At 39.3% G+C, this 17694-nt stretch overlaps 1 protein-coding gene and 1 long non-coding RNA gene across 2 annotated transcripts; both read right to left on the bottom strand.

Moving 5' to 3' along the window:
• Positions 1-4512: 4512 nt before the first annotated feature.
• On the bottom strand, positions 4513-14563 carry LOC118406111 (dnaJ homolog subfamily C member 22-like). The gene is made up of 5 exons (XM_035805979.1): positions 14256-14563; positions 13031-13162; positions 8091-8686; positions 7143-7286; positions 4513-6748 (listed from the first exon to the last, which is right to left on the bottom strand). Exons 1-5 carry the CDS (start codon positions 14386-14388, stop codon positions 6665-6667), a joined length of 1089 nt encoding a protein of 362 aa, XP_035661872.1. The 5' UTR covers positions 14389-14563; the 3' UTR covers positions 4513-6664.
• A 2068-nt stretch (positions 14564-16631) lies between these two features.
• Positions 16632-17403, bottom strand: LOC118406124. The gene is made up of 4 exons (XR_004829981.1): positions 17361-17403; positions 17090-17137; positions 16861-16908; positions 16632-16679 (listed from the first exon to the last, which is right to left on the bottom strand). It is a non-coding gene; the product is annotated as an uncharacterized LOC118406124 (long non-coding RNA).
• Between the last annotated feature and the right edge of the window lie 291 nt (positions 17404-17694).

The raw sequence follows: 17694 nt of genomic DNA, 5'->3' as shown, positions 1-17694 counted from the left end.
AGGTCTCGATCTTCATGTCTACCTTGTCCCCCCAACGACCTGGAGGTCAAGGGACTAGGTAGGTAGGTAGGTAGGTGTAGGTCTTTCAAATCGATTGTATTGCGATGAATAAATGAATGAACGAATGATAAATCAACCAATACAATAACATTAAAATTCAGTTTATTCTAAAGTAAAGTTTATGACTACAGGAATATGGACGTCCGCCATGTAAATGGTGCACTGACATAATGTACAAGTTAATCGTTCAAATATGTTACTGTAACAATGCATTCTTTTTTTTGTAAACCGCTACGGAAACATATACGTTTGTACATTTATTGGCCTAACGTATGTAGTTACGGAGTCGAAACTTCACATAAAAGATTGAAAATGTCTTTGCTTGTCTTCAGCAAGCGTGTACCAAATATGATTCCTAGGGACTTCCTAAAGTTGATTGAAAGAATTTGATTTCAAGTTCGACAAGTGGGATTTCCCCAGAATTAAATCCTTCTGTGTGTTTGGTAACACTAGAGTGGTTAGATTTGTGGCGGTAAAGTTGTCTTTGAAGCTCTGAGATTGTATTCGACGGATGTTTTCTTGACCTTGTCACGTACAAGGCTTTTCCGGCTGTACACATGCAACAAAATTCGCGGTTTGGTATAGACCGATACTGCTGTCAATCACAATTAACAGTTCAACCAATGAGAGAATGCCAGTTAGCGTTTCGGCCAATGAGTGAGTGACTCTTCGTCTGTCTGTTTTTAATTAATTCTGGTGGGCGGGGCTATAGGATCGGTCTAGCAAACTCAGATTCCCTGAAATGGGCAAGAAACTATTGTGAAACGATAAAGACTGTTTAAAGACGGTTAAAAGCTGTTGGAGAGACTAGATTTGAAATTTTAAAAAATGGCAAATCTTCATCATTAACTGTCACTGGTACTTTTCCACCATTCGCTACAGCATTGACCTCTAGGTCATGATCTTGTTGGGTGAAATCATCCAATGCAAGGCCATTAAGGCCATGTTTATACGATTATGTGGATGACATCAACGCGGGCATCAATTTTATCCGTTAAAAAAAAATGTTTTCGACCATGCTGTAAATCAAACTAAGCAGCTACAAAATGAGCAAATATATGCGTAAATTAAAAAGAAAAGAATCTTGGGAAACGGATACATAAATTAAATTAAAAAGAAAAGAATATTGGGAAACGGATACATAAATTCAAGTAACATAGCTAACTAAGTAGAGCAGAGCTTGGAATGTACCCAATAGACATAGACATATCCATGCGTACAGTTAAGTACTGGCTACGTCTCAAACAGTTGGACATCTCAACACATCCCTTACAAGTAGACGCTTTACTCTGTCAGCAATTTATACCGAGTAACAGCCGTAAGAAATGCTGGTCACAACACGTAAAGGAAATTCTAGACAATACTGGTTACTCTTTCCTATGGAACTCTACGTACTCACAGTTAGACAACAAGCATATATGTACATCGTTAAGAAAAAGGTTGGAAGATATATATATCCAGGCATTTTCTCATAGACTATCTATAGATAATGGTAAGTTAAGATTCTTTAAGAAACTAAAGAAGGGATACTCAATGGAAACTTATTTAACGTCACTAGTTAATTTCGAGGTCAGATCGGCAATGTGCAAACTTAGAATTAGCGCCCACCCCCTTGAAATTGAGAGAGGGCAGTACAAAAAGCTACCTGTGGGCGAAAGAACTTGTACCCATTGTATTGCAAAACCGGTGGAAGACGAAATACATTTTATTTCTAACTGCCTCTCCAATGACCAGGAAAGAATGGAGTTATTTGAAGAGGTTCGCAAAACACACAAAAATTTCCAAACGCTTACCGACGAAAACAAAACTATAAAGCTGTTGACGTCACATAACCCACTCATCATAGAAAAAGTGGGGTACTTAGTCTTCCACTGCTTCAAGAAAAGAAGTCAAACCCCAAATGCGTAGATTGTAGTTCTCAGCAGTCAATATCATTGATAGAATAGTCACTTGTTTACACTTGTCACCATTGTTATCTACACCAAATTACTTTATCTTATGTATGTTTACTATATCTTCTGTATAATGCTTCATGTTGCAATTAGCCCTCGGGCAAGAACTTGCAAATAAACTTAATAAATGTCATAGAATGTAGTTAAGTAGATTACAAAATAGAACAAAAATGTACGTGATAGAACAAAAATTGAAAACTGTATTGTTCAATGGCAGATAGCTCTTATTATAGATGTTTCTATGTTATTTTTAGCTTCGCCAAGAAGATTATGTTTTTGCCGACTTGGGTCTGTATGTAGGTCAACAGGATATAACTCGAGAAATTGTGGATGGAACTTTTTTATTTTTTGCAGGTGTGTAGCGGTTGTTAAAAGGCATGCCTAGTTCGAAAATGGGTTACCTGGCGTTTTCCTATGGTACATTAGCGAGCTTGGTATTTTTTTGGGTGTTTTTTCGGGAAGCATAAGTCAAAATGTAGCTGGGCGATTTCCACGATATTTGGCAGGTCTGTAGCGGTTGTGCAAAGGATTGTCATGTGCGAGAATGGTTTAGCTACCTTTAACCTATGGTGCTGTAGCTGGCTTTGTATGTAAGTGCGTTTGTCTGTATGCAAGATAACTCGAGATGTTCTTGATGGATGCTAATGATATTTGGTTGATAGGTAGGGGACACAGAAAGGAAGGTCAAGTTCGATAATGGGCCTCCTGGCAAATTGTTTTGGTACTGCAAGTGAGCATCAAAGTTTGCGCCTAAATTTTCCAGAAGTGCCAGGTTCATGATTTTTTACTGGTGGATAGCTGTTGGTACTAGGAGTCAATGGTCTAATTTTGGGCCCCCTAGCAGCTTGTTTGGAATTGCAGTGGGTCTTATATTTCGTAACTTTTTAGATGGATAACTCCTGAGGGGATTGATGGATATTTTTTGTTTTTGGTATGTAGGTACTTTGGATGATTATCAACATAATGAGATGCAAATTATATAAATCACTCTGTATTCAATATAATTACTTAGGGAAACTTCTATAACGGTTGAAAAATACTTGTGACGGAGTCACCTGAAAGGACTTGAATCGACCCATAGATGTCTAAAAATAGAGAAGAAGTAGGTCAAGGGAGCGGGCGGAAAAATCGGGCGGAAAAAAATCAGTCTGGCCACAGTTTTCAATGCTGTACGAGGAAAAGCCCCTTTGTACATATCTGAAATGTTCAGGTGGAAGTCACCACCAACTATAAGAGCTCGCACCCGCACGGCTGTTAAAATGTTCGCTGACTGGGACCCTCACTAGTTGAACTGTCCCGTAGCAAGCCTGAAGTGCTACGAGGGAAGCTTAAAATCTTTTGGCCCCCAACTGTGGAACAAACTGTCACTGAAGCACCGCAAGACTCTGGGACTGGTTAAGTTTATCAAGGAACTGTGAGGTCTAGATGGAAATGACAAGTGAAATTGTGAGTTTTGATATGTCGTTTTTGTGGTTATGCACTATTGTATGTGTTATTGTAATATTGCAAAGTTTTAAATTGTATTTTGTTTACCCAGCATTGCCTGAAAAACAGGTTGTTATGTACCTGAGTGTTACTGCTGGTAAAATAAATAAACTGAAGTGCTGGGACAAGACAAACCCAACATGTTGCAGAACAGCACTTAGGTCAAAAGGGTCACCGTCAATTATCCACGCGTTCCTCAACTCTTAACAGAGATGTCATGTTGTAAGGGAAAGGTCGGCTAGAAAGAACTGACATCATTGCGAGAAATACAAATCGCCAAAGGTGACAGGCGGCTGTCATCGGACAGTCGCAGAAATCATAACCTTGGACTCTGTAAAATACCTCTGACTTAACTCGCGACTGCAAAACTTTACTTTCTATTTTCATGAGATTGAAAGAAACGTTCACCAAGGCGGGGGTCGTAGCAATCCTTACTTATGACCCTTAGATGACCCTTGGTGAGTTAAAAAGGTCCGTAAATTGGAAGGACCAACAGTGGCCGGGGTTTGGTGAGTGACGAATGCAATTATCGGCGTGTTCCTGTGGTTTCCAGGTTTCCAAGACCTACCCACATACCAAATATCACTACAATCCATTCAACCGGTCTTCAATTTGCTGGTTTCTACATACATACATACATACATACATACATACGAACGCTACCCAAAACATAACCAGCTCTCCGAAAGTAATTATGACAACACAAAATAGAACAGTAACCTCATTGTACAAATTGTTCTGATTATGCAAAGACATTCATTCACATCGCCAAAAATTTGCTGCATTATGTACACCAACAGAATAGACTAATCTACTCACAATGTTCATAATCCAACCAACCACTACATGTGACTAGATAACATATGGACGTATACACATTAATCATTCAAGAAGAACGATCTTCCATAGAAATGGTTTATTTGGCGAAGATATGTGTTCGAGGAACTCTAGTTCATAGTATCTTTGCTTGAATCTTACTACATTGCTTTCAACAAATGACACACCACAAGTTGAGTATGTTTCACCATTTAATGTTTTAATTTAAAACAACAAAATAGAGTACTTCTTTTACATATTGAAAATCTCGTTACCACAATATTGCCATTTGCAAAAGCAAAGGCTCATGGGAAACAAAATACAACTTTTGCAATAACACTAGAAAACTATGACATTTCTCAAGGAAAATAAATGAAAGTAATCTCAAATGGTACGATTTTGTACATCTCACACTTAAAAGGGAAATAATATTGATAAAAACCACATTATATTCCAAATTCCATTCATTTCTACATCATTAATCTTTTAAAAATCAGATGCAAACAATCAATTCAAATGTGTAAATTAGAAATTCATAATTACTCGCAAACATCTAAATCCGTAACGTTATGTCTATGTCAATAAATACCTTGGTTGAAGGGAAATATTTAAAAGTATTCCCAAAAGATATACCTACGATAAAAGCTGAAATATATGGATTGAAACATGGTGTCCCTTAAACTCGGAAAATTCTGTGCTTAAGATAATAAAAGTACCTAGTGCTTAGCCAGTTATATACTGTCCTTATTACCTCATCCTAAAAAGGCAATGTTAATTTGATTTTATGGATGACACTGCACATAAGTAATCATCTGTTAAAAAAAAATCATAAAAACTGCAAATTGTACAAAGCAGCTGCAAGACAAGCCATAACGAGCTGCAAATTAAAAACGAATTTCGTATAATAGAATACATTAATGTCAATGCCAAAGTGAAAGAGGATAAAGAATATGTGTTTCGTTATTCTATACTCTGTGTGTTGAGTCATTTGTTCAACCTTTCTGACCACTTAGATTTCAGAACTGAGGCACCTTTTTTTTGCCAAACTTGCATCAGTTTTGAGGCTTTAAGAGGATGTCATCCATATAATCAAATAAACATGGCCTAAATTCAAGAGATATTGATTGTCAAGAATGATTATGCAGTTGAGAAGCAAACTTTGTATTCTATAGGTGTTTTGCAGAACTATTTGCAAAGTAATTCTTTCCATCCATTTATTCGTAGCAGCATTTTGACTGAAAAAGTTCTGCATAAAATCGCAAAATTTTGGTCTTAAGGCATCTTCAGGTGATAAATAAAATGTGTACATGATATGTGTGCGTCACCACTTGATTATCATTTGATATTCAAACATTATCATCACAAATATTCAGCACTTAACCCTATTATCTACCTTTTAAAACTATATCATACACAACACTTAGTTTTGTATCAAAGAATGTGTATCATACATGCCAGAATGTTTCACTTTAGAATTCAAAACTTGATACATTGTATCATAATGAAAGTTTATGAATACAGACTATTTCAAATATAATTGCAAAAAATCATCGCTAATATCCTACCAATAAAGTGGTCTCAAAATCCTGCAAAAGACTGCATTTGATTTTACCATGGTATTAAACTTCCACACAAAGTCAACACTTTGATAATGGTGCATTGTGTTTATAGCATTCTGCATTTGGGAAAAAGCATACCTATAGTTGAGCATGCACAACTACCTGTGGACTAGTACTTGCCATAGTACTTGCAGAGCTGTGTGGCCCAAGGGCTATAGAAGCAGTGATAGTCACTACCATATACACCAATTGTTGTGGGAATGAATTTTCAGAATAACCATGATAGTTGCATATGGATAAGGCAAACAAACGTTAAGTTTGATGTGGGCCCCTAACTGCTCACTAAGGTACTGCAGTGGAAACTAGTGCTTTTGATATCTAGTGTCCTGGACATGGTTGTAATCTTTTAGTGGTACATTCTTTAAAGCTCCATGTGCCCTATGTGGCAGACTGTCATTCTGGTATAGGACTGCTTGGCCACAGTCATACTAGGGCTGATATCAATAAGGATTTTACCATGGTCAATATTGACTTAAGTTAAGGAGGCCATATATATTCTAAGTTTAAGGCAGAGAGTAAGTGGTGTAGGTTTGGGCCCCCTGACGTCTTTTTTGGAACTGCAGTGACCGATTTGGTTTAAGACTCTTTGGAAAAAATAACTCAAGAAGGGGCTGAGGGATTGTCACCATGATTTTTTATGTAGTAGTGTTAGCATAATGAATATCATGAAATGAGAGAGTTAGGGAGAAGAAAACATTAACCACGTAAATGTAAGGGTCCTTCCCTAAGGCATTAGAACCTGTGGTCAAAGTCATCAGCATTCGAACGTTTTTGAGAACTCTTCCTCTCTCGCTTCTTCTTGATTGTTGACAGCGTCTGTTCAATAAACAAACAAACAAGAACGTTAATGTTTATTCCTGGCTCAAACAAACAAATCATTCCAACACCAAGCAGATGGAGGGCGTTTCGGGTGTTGGAGTGCCTGTTCGAACAAGTGCTTGAACCCTTAATTTGCTAATGTGTTGAGGCCAATCAGCACCCTTGTCCAAAATAGGGACGATTCCAAACATAAGAGATGTTAAGACGGAATAGCATAGAAGCGACTGTATATAGTGTATGAGAAAGTCAGAGCAAGAAGTGACTGTATATAGTATATAATAAACGTTGGAGTTAACTACTATTTGGATGGTACCAAGGCTAGTGGTTTTCCTTTGTCTACAGTGTACACACACTCAAAATGATTTAGTGTAAAACTAATAATAAAAGTTACCTCATAAGCTTTCTGTATCTCCATGAATTTCTCCTGTGCCTCCTCCTTGTTTTCCTTGTGTCTGTCGGGATGCCATTCCCGAGCTAGCTTACGGTAACGTTTGGTGATCTCCTCCTGACTCGCATTCTTGTCTACTCCCAGTACCTGAAACAAGTTGAAGCAAAAGAACTTAACAACTTGTAAAGCTCAGTTCAATAGTCAAAACTGGGAAACACTGAAGAAACACACCCAGCAGAAGAGGAAATATCTCCTGTGTGTATTTTCCCTTTTTTCAGAGAGTGTATTTTTCCTTTTTACAGAGAATTCCTTATGTGTGCCTTAGAGGATGGATATTCGAAAGGTTTCCTTATCGTCAATTAGAGACTGTGATTTCAGTGTGTTTCTCATGAGTTTCATGGTAATCAATCACTCCTAGGAGGAGAGCATAGCAGACAGCAGGCTGACAGGTCCTTATGTTTCTGTGGGTGGAGCAATTGGTCATGGATATTAGCTATGTTTTCCGTTGGGTTTCACATGTGTATCCTTCAGTCATATATTGGAATCACAATAGAAATTGTCCCAGTATGTGTCTACTGTATGACTGAGTTTTGCGAGGAACTTTGAAATTGCCAAGAAAAGTGGTACGTGATGACTCAGAAAAAGGACAATTATTGAAATTGAGGTACTGTTTGTGAAAGGAACCAACATTCAACCATTTAACTTGCATTCATTGCATTGAACTATCATTCACATGCATGTCTTATTTCAATGAATGAATATTTTGCAGAAATCTGCATATTTGTGCTTACCTGGAGTGCATTGGCTTCTCCTGTCAGGTCTAAAGACTCCACAAACTGCTGCCACACCTTGTCCCAACCATGGGTCAGTCCCAAGTCATACAGTTCCCACAGATGTTAATGATATGTTAATTTATGAACATTTTGCAGTAATTTGCATGTTCGTGCTTACCTGTAGTGCATTCGCTTCTCCTGTCGGGTCTAAAGACTCCACAAACTGCTGCCACACCTTGTCCCAACCATGGGTCTGTCCGTAGTCGTACAATTCCCACAGATTCTTCTTAAACTGCAACCAGGCCGGCGACGTGAAGAAGTTGTCGATGGAATCCCGTAGCTTGATCGTTTCGCCATCTTTCGTTGTCACCGACGCGTTGTGGTACAGGAACGACCCCCAGACTGCGAAAATGAGCATACCTGCGAGCGTTAGCGTCGTCAGACGGCGGCAAAGCCCCGACTTCGGTTGCGACCGTGGCTTGTACTTGTTTCTGTACATGCAGCCAATAGCAGCGCCGACTGCAATCCACGTGGGCGCATTCTCAGGCGCTTTGGTGAACATAAAAATGGCGGGAACGCTCGCGTACGTGAGAATGTCGCCAAGCTCGGTGGTCTCCTCTCCGATGTTGCTCACGACGTAGACGCCGACGGTGGTAGCCATGGTTACGATACCGTAGCAAACGGCTTTTTGTGCAGCAGAACCCTCTTGGTAAACTTCCTCAGGAATGGCACACATGGCGAGGAAGCCGAAATACATCCCCAGTGCCATCTCACCTGAAAAATACAAAGGCATAAAAAATCAGATTGTCTTGATAGAGAACGTATTTATTAATCATATGTTTGACAAAATTTATTTTGCCATGAGGTCACCTATTGTTTATGTTGTTCTCTTAAAAGTTAAAGGACCTAAATGTAAGGATCCTTGGAATGCTTTACATGAAATTAAGGGGGGGGGGGGGCTGGGCTGGCAATGCTTGGATGTAAAACAAATTGCTTGTGTGCCACTGTCAATCAATTTTGGTTGTTCAGTTAGGATGTGAATGCCCCATGGGGACTGTAAAGAAAGTGGTTGCAGGTTGGGTAAGTAACGAGTACATGATATAAAAAGTAGACTGAGGGTCTTAACTATGTAAATGTAGTTTTCAATGTTTGACTGCAAGTCAGTTTGCCTGCGCCAGGTTTGGCTACAGACCATGTGGATGGTTGACTAGGCACAAGTGCACATGAGTCACCCTCTATTCTTTACCGTCGGTGTCAACAACATTTCGGAATATCAGGTGTCACTTCCTTGTAATGTTAAGGGCATTTACTTCTAAGACCTTACTGCTATTGAGCTTGGTTGTAATCCTTGTCGAACAAAGTAATTTTTTTACGACATGGGTGTGATTGTAGTTATTGCTGTCCTGGTGTCCGTGCACTTGGTTTCAGGGCAGCCAACTTGGCAGTGTCTGGGTAGGAGTTCTGAAGAGAAATGTGTGTGCAACCCTGTCGTTCATGTCAACAACTATGGGGACAAGCAGGAACCAACTAACCAGACAGTGGCCAGCCAGGCAAGTCTGCTTCGTTATGGCATGATAACATTAGCTTGCACAATTGTTTATGATTTTCAATCAGGCTATGACATTTAGGATGTACGACTCACCTCACCACCTCACCTCACTACACTACCATACTAAAAAGTTTCTATTTAAAACTAGTTCACCTTTATCCACGGGATAACCTTTATCCATTGTTATTCAAAGCAGGGTATTTAGGTACATCTAGGGAATAGGTGGTAGTTTTAAACTGCAACATACTGAAAATATTGCAATTTGAACCCAACATCCGTTGATGTAATATCCCCCAATAACCCTGTTTTTAGTTTTCAAAAGCAACAGATATAGGTTACCCAACAGATAAAGGTGAATCAGCGTTACAATATTTGGTTCATAAAAACAACTTTGCAGAAAGAAGTCAACACTCTCAAGACAAACAGGGCCCAGCAGGTCAATCTATAATAAGACTGAGCACCCATCTCTATTTTAATAGCCCTTGGGCCACACACCTTGTACAATCACTACAGCAGCCTGGGCTATTGCCCAAAGGTTGCTAAGCAGTGCATTTTCAGCTACCATAGTTTTGTTGAGTCAAAATTGATGATTCTTTAATTTTCAATCCAACAGGTGCAAGAGAGGTACTTCTACTTCTCTAACGACACAAAGACGTACAACGATGCCAAGACCACCTGTCAAACCACAGGCGGTCACCTGGCTCTGGTCAAGGACGAGGCAACAAACACCTTACTGGTCAATCAGCTGAAGACCAGGTTTCCTGGCTCAAGAGTCTGGTTTGGACTGACTGACCAAGAACAAGAGGGGACTTGGATGTGGGAGGACGGTACCGAGCTCACCGGTTGGTCCAACTGGTTGCCCGGGCAACCGGATGATGGAAGCTCTACCGAGGAATGTGCTGAGTGGTCAAGAGGTTACAAGTGGAATGATGATCAGTGCTACAATGAGAAGTATTACGTGTGTGAAATCAGTGTCCTCCCCAGAGGAGGGAATAACGGAGGCCCTCCACTATACTCCTTGCCCAGCTCCACTATACTACTTCTAAAATTTAGTGTGTTTCTTTCCTATTTTCTTGGCTAGCTTTGCTAAAATTAATGAAAATTCACAGATTTCTGTGCCAAATGGCATCACTTTTCCAGTCAGCATTGCCTGCAAAAACTTGTGAATGGGTTATGATCAAAATAATAGTTGTTTTGCCACTTCACAACAAAGGGATCACTAATAATAATATACTTGTAGTATTTGACACCCTCTGTCATTGCAAAATAAACCCATTTTCATGAAAGCGCAGCATGTTGCAATTGGTTCGGGTTATTTTTGCCAGCTCCTCCACTATACTAAAAAATTCTGACGAGAACCCTGGAAATATAAGGAGTAATCTCTAAGTCATCTGACCTGTCTCTCTCCTATTGGTTATGTCGGCTACAGTGAGACAGTGCAAAATATAAAAATTCCAACACTCTTCCAAAGCAACCCACTGTTACGTGATATTAAGCAATACTAACTGACTTTTAAGTAACATGAAGTACTAATATTTACCAAATTTGAAGTAATATCAACCCACTTTTAAGTACTAGCAATATTAACACACTTTCGATATTGACAGAAGTAATTATTATTGAAATAATAATACTGTAATTCCTGATTTTTTCAATGTACTGTTATGTTCACTGTTTTCACAGTGACGACTGTAACGTGAACTTATCATTACCGATAACAAATAATTCACAGCCTGTATTATGTGCACTTGCCGCGACAGTGAACATTAAGTTCCGAGAATAAGTCAAATTTTCTCAGACCGTGAAAGTTTGGTACCGAGAAGACAAAGTGGATTACAGTAGGTCTAGTAGTATTTTGCAATGTAACCAGTTACTAAAAAGAGTCTGAAAACTCAAACCTGCTTGAAATATTTTGTTTTGTGATGGTACGTATGGTGTGTTGTGGGGGTTGATATGGTTTGACGTTTGGCAAAATTATTCCATCATTGTTCTTAAGTTATATATCTACCTATGGTAAACAGTGAGATCCAAAACTATGTACCTTTCTGGTGTCCTCACCATTTCATTTTTATTTCCTATTGCTACACCTGCACCTGGCACATACATTGTATCTCAATGTGTATATAATGGTTCACACCATACAGAGGTGACAGCGATGGTCACAGTTGCTCTTTTTTGCTCCTTGGAAGATTTTGACCAGAATGCCCCAGCAGTTCTAGAGCAAGCTGCTAGAGGGCCCAAACATACAACACTTCTTCCTTATGAAACAACCCGAGGGGCGAGTAAGAACAGAAAGAAACAACACCCCGACTCCCGGGATTCGAACCCGCGCCGAACCCGGGCAGCCGGATCACAAATCGAACGTGCAAACCGTTCGGCCAAAGGGCTTAAGCCGTTAGGCGTCTTCGGTTTAGCAGTCCTTGAACACCACTGTTACACTACTCCCCCTTTTCTTTTCAAGATTCGTCCTCGAATCTCCGAGATCGACATCCCTGTGTGGCACATACTAGCCTGTTAATCACAGGGCCGGCGTGGGAACCAGTGTAGAAATTGGCAGGGGCGAGTAAGAACAGAAAGAAACAACACCCCGGCTCCCGGGATTCGAACCCGCGCCGAACCCGGGCAGCCGGATCACAAATCGAACGTGCAAACCGTTCGGCCGAAAGGCTTAAGCCGTTAGGCGTCTTCGGTTTAGCAGTCCTTGAACACCACTGTTACACTTACACCACAAGCTATGTGCCACCAAAAATCAAGACCATAGCATATCCATGTCAAAAGATACAAAAATCCAAGTTCTGTTGCAGTACCAAGGTCACACACCAGGGGATCCAAAATTGACTTTGACCTTCGTCTTCCAAACACCTACCCAAATACCAAATATCATTACAATCCATCAACAGGTTCTAAAGTTATGCTGACCACAAATATGTGGAAACACAAACAGACACACACACAGACACACCAAAAACTATACCTCCATTTTTCATGGAGGTAAATATCATCACAATCACACGTTCTGTTCTGGAGATATAGCACTGGAAACGACCCTTCCACACACTCCCATGCTACTGAAAACTCAAAACACATGTTACAGCTGCTAGCTGTCCCCAAGGAGGTTGAGACAGAGGGAATGAGGCCAGATCACTCCATATCAGGAAAAGGGGTGTAAATATTAAAAAAAAAACGAACCACAAAACAACAGCAAACTTCTAATCTACTTAATAGCACAATAGGTCACACACTCTATCCCCATAGCAAAGGAAATCGCAATCCATCCAGAGGTTCTAGAGATATCGGTCCGGAATCACAAAGATCCCTACCAGAAACAGTACATGCTTTTTTCAAGCATGTAATAAACCAGAATGTCTAGCAAGGACAGTTTTCTAAAATTGTTTTTTTTTTTAAATCACTGATGGCAGACCTTTTGCAGGGGTGCTTATTAAAGCATTTGCAGGTCAATTTTATAAAATTTGTACGAGTTTTATGAAAAACACACAAATCACACTGTGAAAATGTACAAATGTTTATCTACATTATAGTAAGTAGTGTAGAAAGATCGAAGGACAAACCTCCAAACCGTACGACATTGAAGATCGGTTTCAGGTTGTTTCGTCTTCTGTTTTCCACCACTTGGAATTTGTCTCCGTAGCCGTTCGCATAGCCTACGTAATCGGGAATCCTCCATAAGTCACGAAACCAACCTGGAACACAAAGCAGTAAAGGTGTTGTAAAACTGCAATATGAGACCCTGGGTGGAACTGTAGTGTGAGTCCTTGAATTTTGTCTCCGTAGCCGTTCACATAATCGGGAATTCTCCATAAGTCACGAAACCAACCTGGAACACTGGTGTTGTAAAACTGTAATATGAGACCCTCGGTGGAACAGTAGTGTGATACCTAAGATGTGACCAGTAGTGTGCAACTTGACAGTACTAGACAGTTTGTATTGTTGTTTTTGTTTGTCTGTATTGTGTACTTGGTAAACCGCCTCATGGCGTGACACACCAGGTTTGTACTGAATAGTACAAGCTGCATATCCGGACAGATTTATTTGATCCAATTATACCGGAAAGGACCCCTAACTCATTTCGATAAAGTAGTGGGATCTTTAAAGTGCTTGAGGTGTGGCTTCAAACATGGGACTTCTACTTAATTTTTTACAGGTACTTATTTACACCTACTGGGGAATTTGGTAAAAAGTTTCCCAAAGGCTCATTGTCAATAGCATGTCAGGGGATTCAAACCCAGGACCTGTGGGTCCTTCAACAAATGTCCTACCCGTTACCTGTTACAAATGCCCTACCAAATGGTAGCCACATTCTATGACCTGTACTGAATTCTATAATAATGAAAAGCAAAGAATTTAACGTCAGATATTCTCATGAGGTGTACTGATCCATGCTATAAGATAAACAATAATTTTTACAGCAAAATAAAAATTACTACAATGTAGTATTATGTACAAACTTCTTGCCACCTTCACAACTTTGCACTAGTAAATATATAGCAAATACTCTTAATACTATAATGCCTTGTTTACCAGTCATTTTTGAACTTAAAGATTTAATGCCAAAACTTAATATGGTTATGACCCATATGGAAGACAGGTAGACAACTCGTGTACAATTATGTCATAAAATATTTATAGAAAACATAGAATTCCGTGCCATATCCATATGCGGAAAGAACTAGCTAGCATACCTGTATAGCATAAAGTCTTTACGAAAAAGGGATACAACAGCTATGAACACAATAACTTATTGTTAAAGTAAACAGGTGGATGTTGTTGTCTTACCTAAACCGAAGATACCACCGCAAGTTGCCCACCATACAAAGGCTTGCCGATCCCTCCTCAAATAAAAATGGTGTAGCCCGAAAAATCCGCCTATGAGCCACAAGATATAAGTCAAGACAATACTCTTGGCCATCTAGGATACTTCTAAAGTCTCAAGATTGTGCAAGAAGCTGAGTTTAAGACGTATAACACGCTGAAAGTGCTACGCGGGATCTTGTAGTACCAACCCGGAAGTGAAAATCTCTCGGCAAATTTCGCGGTGCGCAGGCGTAGTAGCGGATGCGAAACTGATTTGCATAAAACATGACGTCAGTGCAGGGGTGCGAAACAGTCAATCATTGGTGACCAATCGAATGCGTTCTATGGATAACTCAATTACACGTGGGGAAATGTTACGTTTATCGTGTTGCATCGTGTTCAGTCGTTCTTGTTTATGTTGCCATTGGCAACCACAAGTGCTGACGTGCCGATAAGGGATTCGCCTGACACCTGTTCCGTGACGTCATTTTCCCGCCGGAAAAATTCCGGGTGCGCGGCTTCGAAGCTGAAAAGGCAAAGATAATAGTTGATAACTGAATCAAAAATACATGTACAAAGATTCACAAAGACTTGCTACTATTAAAAGTCTAATGTTCAGGCATTTAAAACATATATGAAACACAAACGACAATGCTTCTTTGATTTCTATTTTGTACTTCTTTATTATTTCAAAATAAATGATATGCTTGAAAATGCACGTTGAATGAATGAATGAATGAATGAATGGAAGGATTTTATTGTACATTTATGCACAAACAAGCTAAGTACAGGTCATAGCGATAAGGCACAATTTGATGTAAGAAAAGTGTTGTATTTCTACATCTACAGAGTCTACTCACTGCATGCTAGTATGTACAGGTTCAACCTCTCGCTTCTTCAGACAGTTGTAAACATAAGGGTACATATAATCAATAATACAGGTTTCATCTAGTTGCATAAGAAATATCGAAATGATAAAATTTTGTGGCGTATCCCATGGCCCAATAACAGCACGGCTCGACTACATACAACCTACATGTATATAGTACTAGTATCTCTGTAAAGCGATGGCAAATTGAAGAACCAAAAGTACAAATTACATGTAGTGCGACCGTATCTGTTTCTGTTCAATTCACAGACCAAGAGAAATCATGCCCTGGTAAAAGGAGTACTTTCTACAATGTTATTTAGTTTTTTTGCAGACTCTGGTAGACCGCTGGCTGTAGTTCCTGGTAATGGTCGCTAGGAGGCGGCAGTGAGACGTGCGGTTCCATGGGAACTTCGTAGTCTACATTTCCAGTTCCGGAGCGTTGAGAAGCCGCCCTATTGGGTGTTCGGACGTCCACATACTCTTCCTGGTACGCATCATCTTGCAAGTTGTAAAAAAATTAGTGTCAGCTAATCAACAATTGGATCCTTTGCAACCAGTAATAAGAAAGATGTACCAATTAAATCAGATGCCTTGAAAGATAATGTTCATAGTTTATAGCGCAAATTTTCTTTTTGCAGAGCTAGAAATACAAGAAACGTGATGACGCACTTTTGATAATATTACCTGTTGGAGCTTTCCTTGAACGCTGAATCAGCAGTGTAGCAGCGACCCCTAGCAGGAGTCCGGCAACAAGACAGCCGACTGCAGCACCCGCTACTGTTCCAGCTCCCGAGCAACTGCAATCTATCAGAATTTATAAAAAAAATAACAACTACAAAATAGCAAAATTTATAGAAATGCTACAAACAACTACAAAATAGCAGAATTTATAGAAATACTACATTCCTCATCTTTTAAAAGTTTTTATTTTTATTTATTTTTTTTTACGTTTGCGCGCCATAGTAACCATAAGTGTCCTATTTTGGTCTTGGTACGGTGAAACGGTCGTTCGGTCTATCAGCTCAGGCAAAATTATCCAGACTTTGCCTACATGCTGGTATATGTTTTGTGTTTTGTATATTGCATAAAGTACTCACCGTTTTTGCAAATTGCCAACAGTATAACAAATTCATACAAAGTCACAATAACATTTAAGTTAACATTGCTTTATCACATCTGATATGATGTCTTAGTTGTGAATTAAGAACAAGTTGCTATTCAAAGAAATATCATTATGTGTACATCATACAGTACCTGGTAAGTGATTTGTTACAGCTTGGCCGATAGTAGTTGTTGTCAGTCCTAGAAAAAAGTAAATGCATTGGTAGTTTTTATGTTATCAATTTTACTTTTCTACAACTACTGCGTTTTTTTTTTGAGGATTGGGAGAGAAAACAAAATATAGTTGGAAATAATGTAAAAATGAAACATGAAATCCAAGGCAATATTATTAAAGGCAATATCATAATGTTTACATCGTTCAGTACCTGGTGCGTGATTTGTTACAGCTTGGCCGATAGTAGTTGTTGTCAGTCCTAGAAAAAAGTAAATGCATTGATAATTTTTATGTTATCAATTTTACTTTTCTACAACTACTGCCTTTTTTCGAGGATTGGGAGAGAAAACAAACTATAGTTGGAAATAATGTAAAATGAAACATGAAATCCATGGCAATATCATATTCAAAGCGATCATAATGTTTACATCATTCAGTACCTGGTAAGTGATTTGTTACAGCTTGGCCGATAGTAGTTGTTGTCAGTCCTAGAAAAAAGTAAATGCATTGGTAATTTTTACGTTATCAATTTTACTTTTCTACAACTACTGCCTTTTTTCGAGGATTGGGAGAGAAAACAAACTATAGTTGGAAATAATGTAAAATGAAACATGAAATCCATGGCAATATCATATTCAAAGCGATCATAATGTTTACATCATTCAGTACCTGGTAAGTGATTTGTTACAGCTTGGCCGATGGTAGTTGTTGTCAGTCCTAGAAAAAAGTAAATGCATTGGAAGTTTTTATGTTATCAATTTTCTACAACTACTACCTGTTTTTCGAGGATTGAGAAAAGAAACTAGTTTGAAAAAATGTAAAAAAAAATGCCTAATCGGTTGTATCGAGTTATAGACGATGGAATTTTGAGCGCAGATAGAAGTCCACGATCGAGACATACCGGTAAAATATTTCGTCAACAAATATGTTCATAATTCACCTCTTCCGTCAGTAGTCATTAGACCATTTTGGGTAGTACTAGTAGTAGTTGCCGTCCCGGGTTGAACTGCAGTAGGGAAAATTGTAAAATTTACTCTACTGTTGATAAAGACGAAATAATCGCAAAACGCATGCATATGACTGGAAAACAAAGTAGATAAGGCGTATGGTGCTCACCGATGACAGTCAAGTTCGTATCCACATACGCAGCGTCTCCTTCGGGTAGGATTGGGGTGACACTGTACATCGGTAGCTACCACTATCCGGTTGGCTGTCTCCTTGGATGGCTATGTACGTCAGGTCCGATGGATAACTGAGTGGCTTACCCGGCGCGG

Source organism: Branchiostoma floridae, chromosome 18 (assembly GCF_000003815.2).
Source record: "Branchiostoma floridae strain S238N-H82 chromosome 18, Bfl_VNyyK, whole genome shotgun sequence".
Lineage (NCBI taxonomy): Eukaryota > Metazoa > Chordata > Leptocardii > Amphioxiformes > Branchiostomatidae > Branchiostoma > Branchiostoma floridae.
This window is presented reverse-complemented; position numbering and strand designations above follow the sequence as displayed.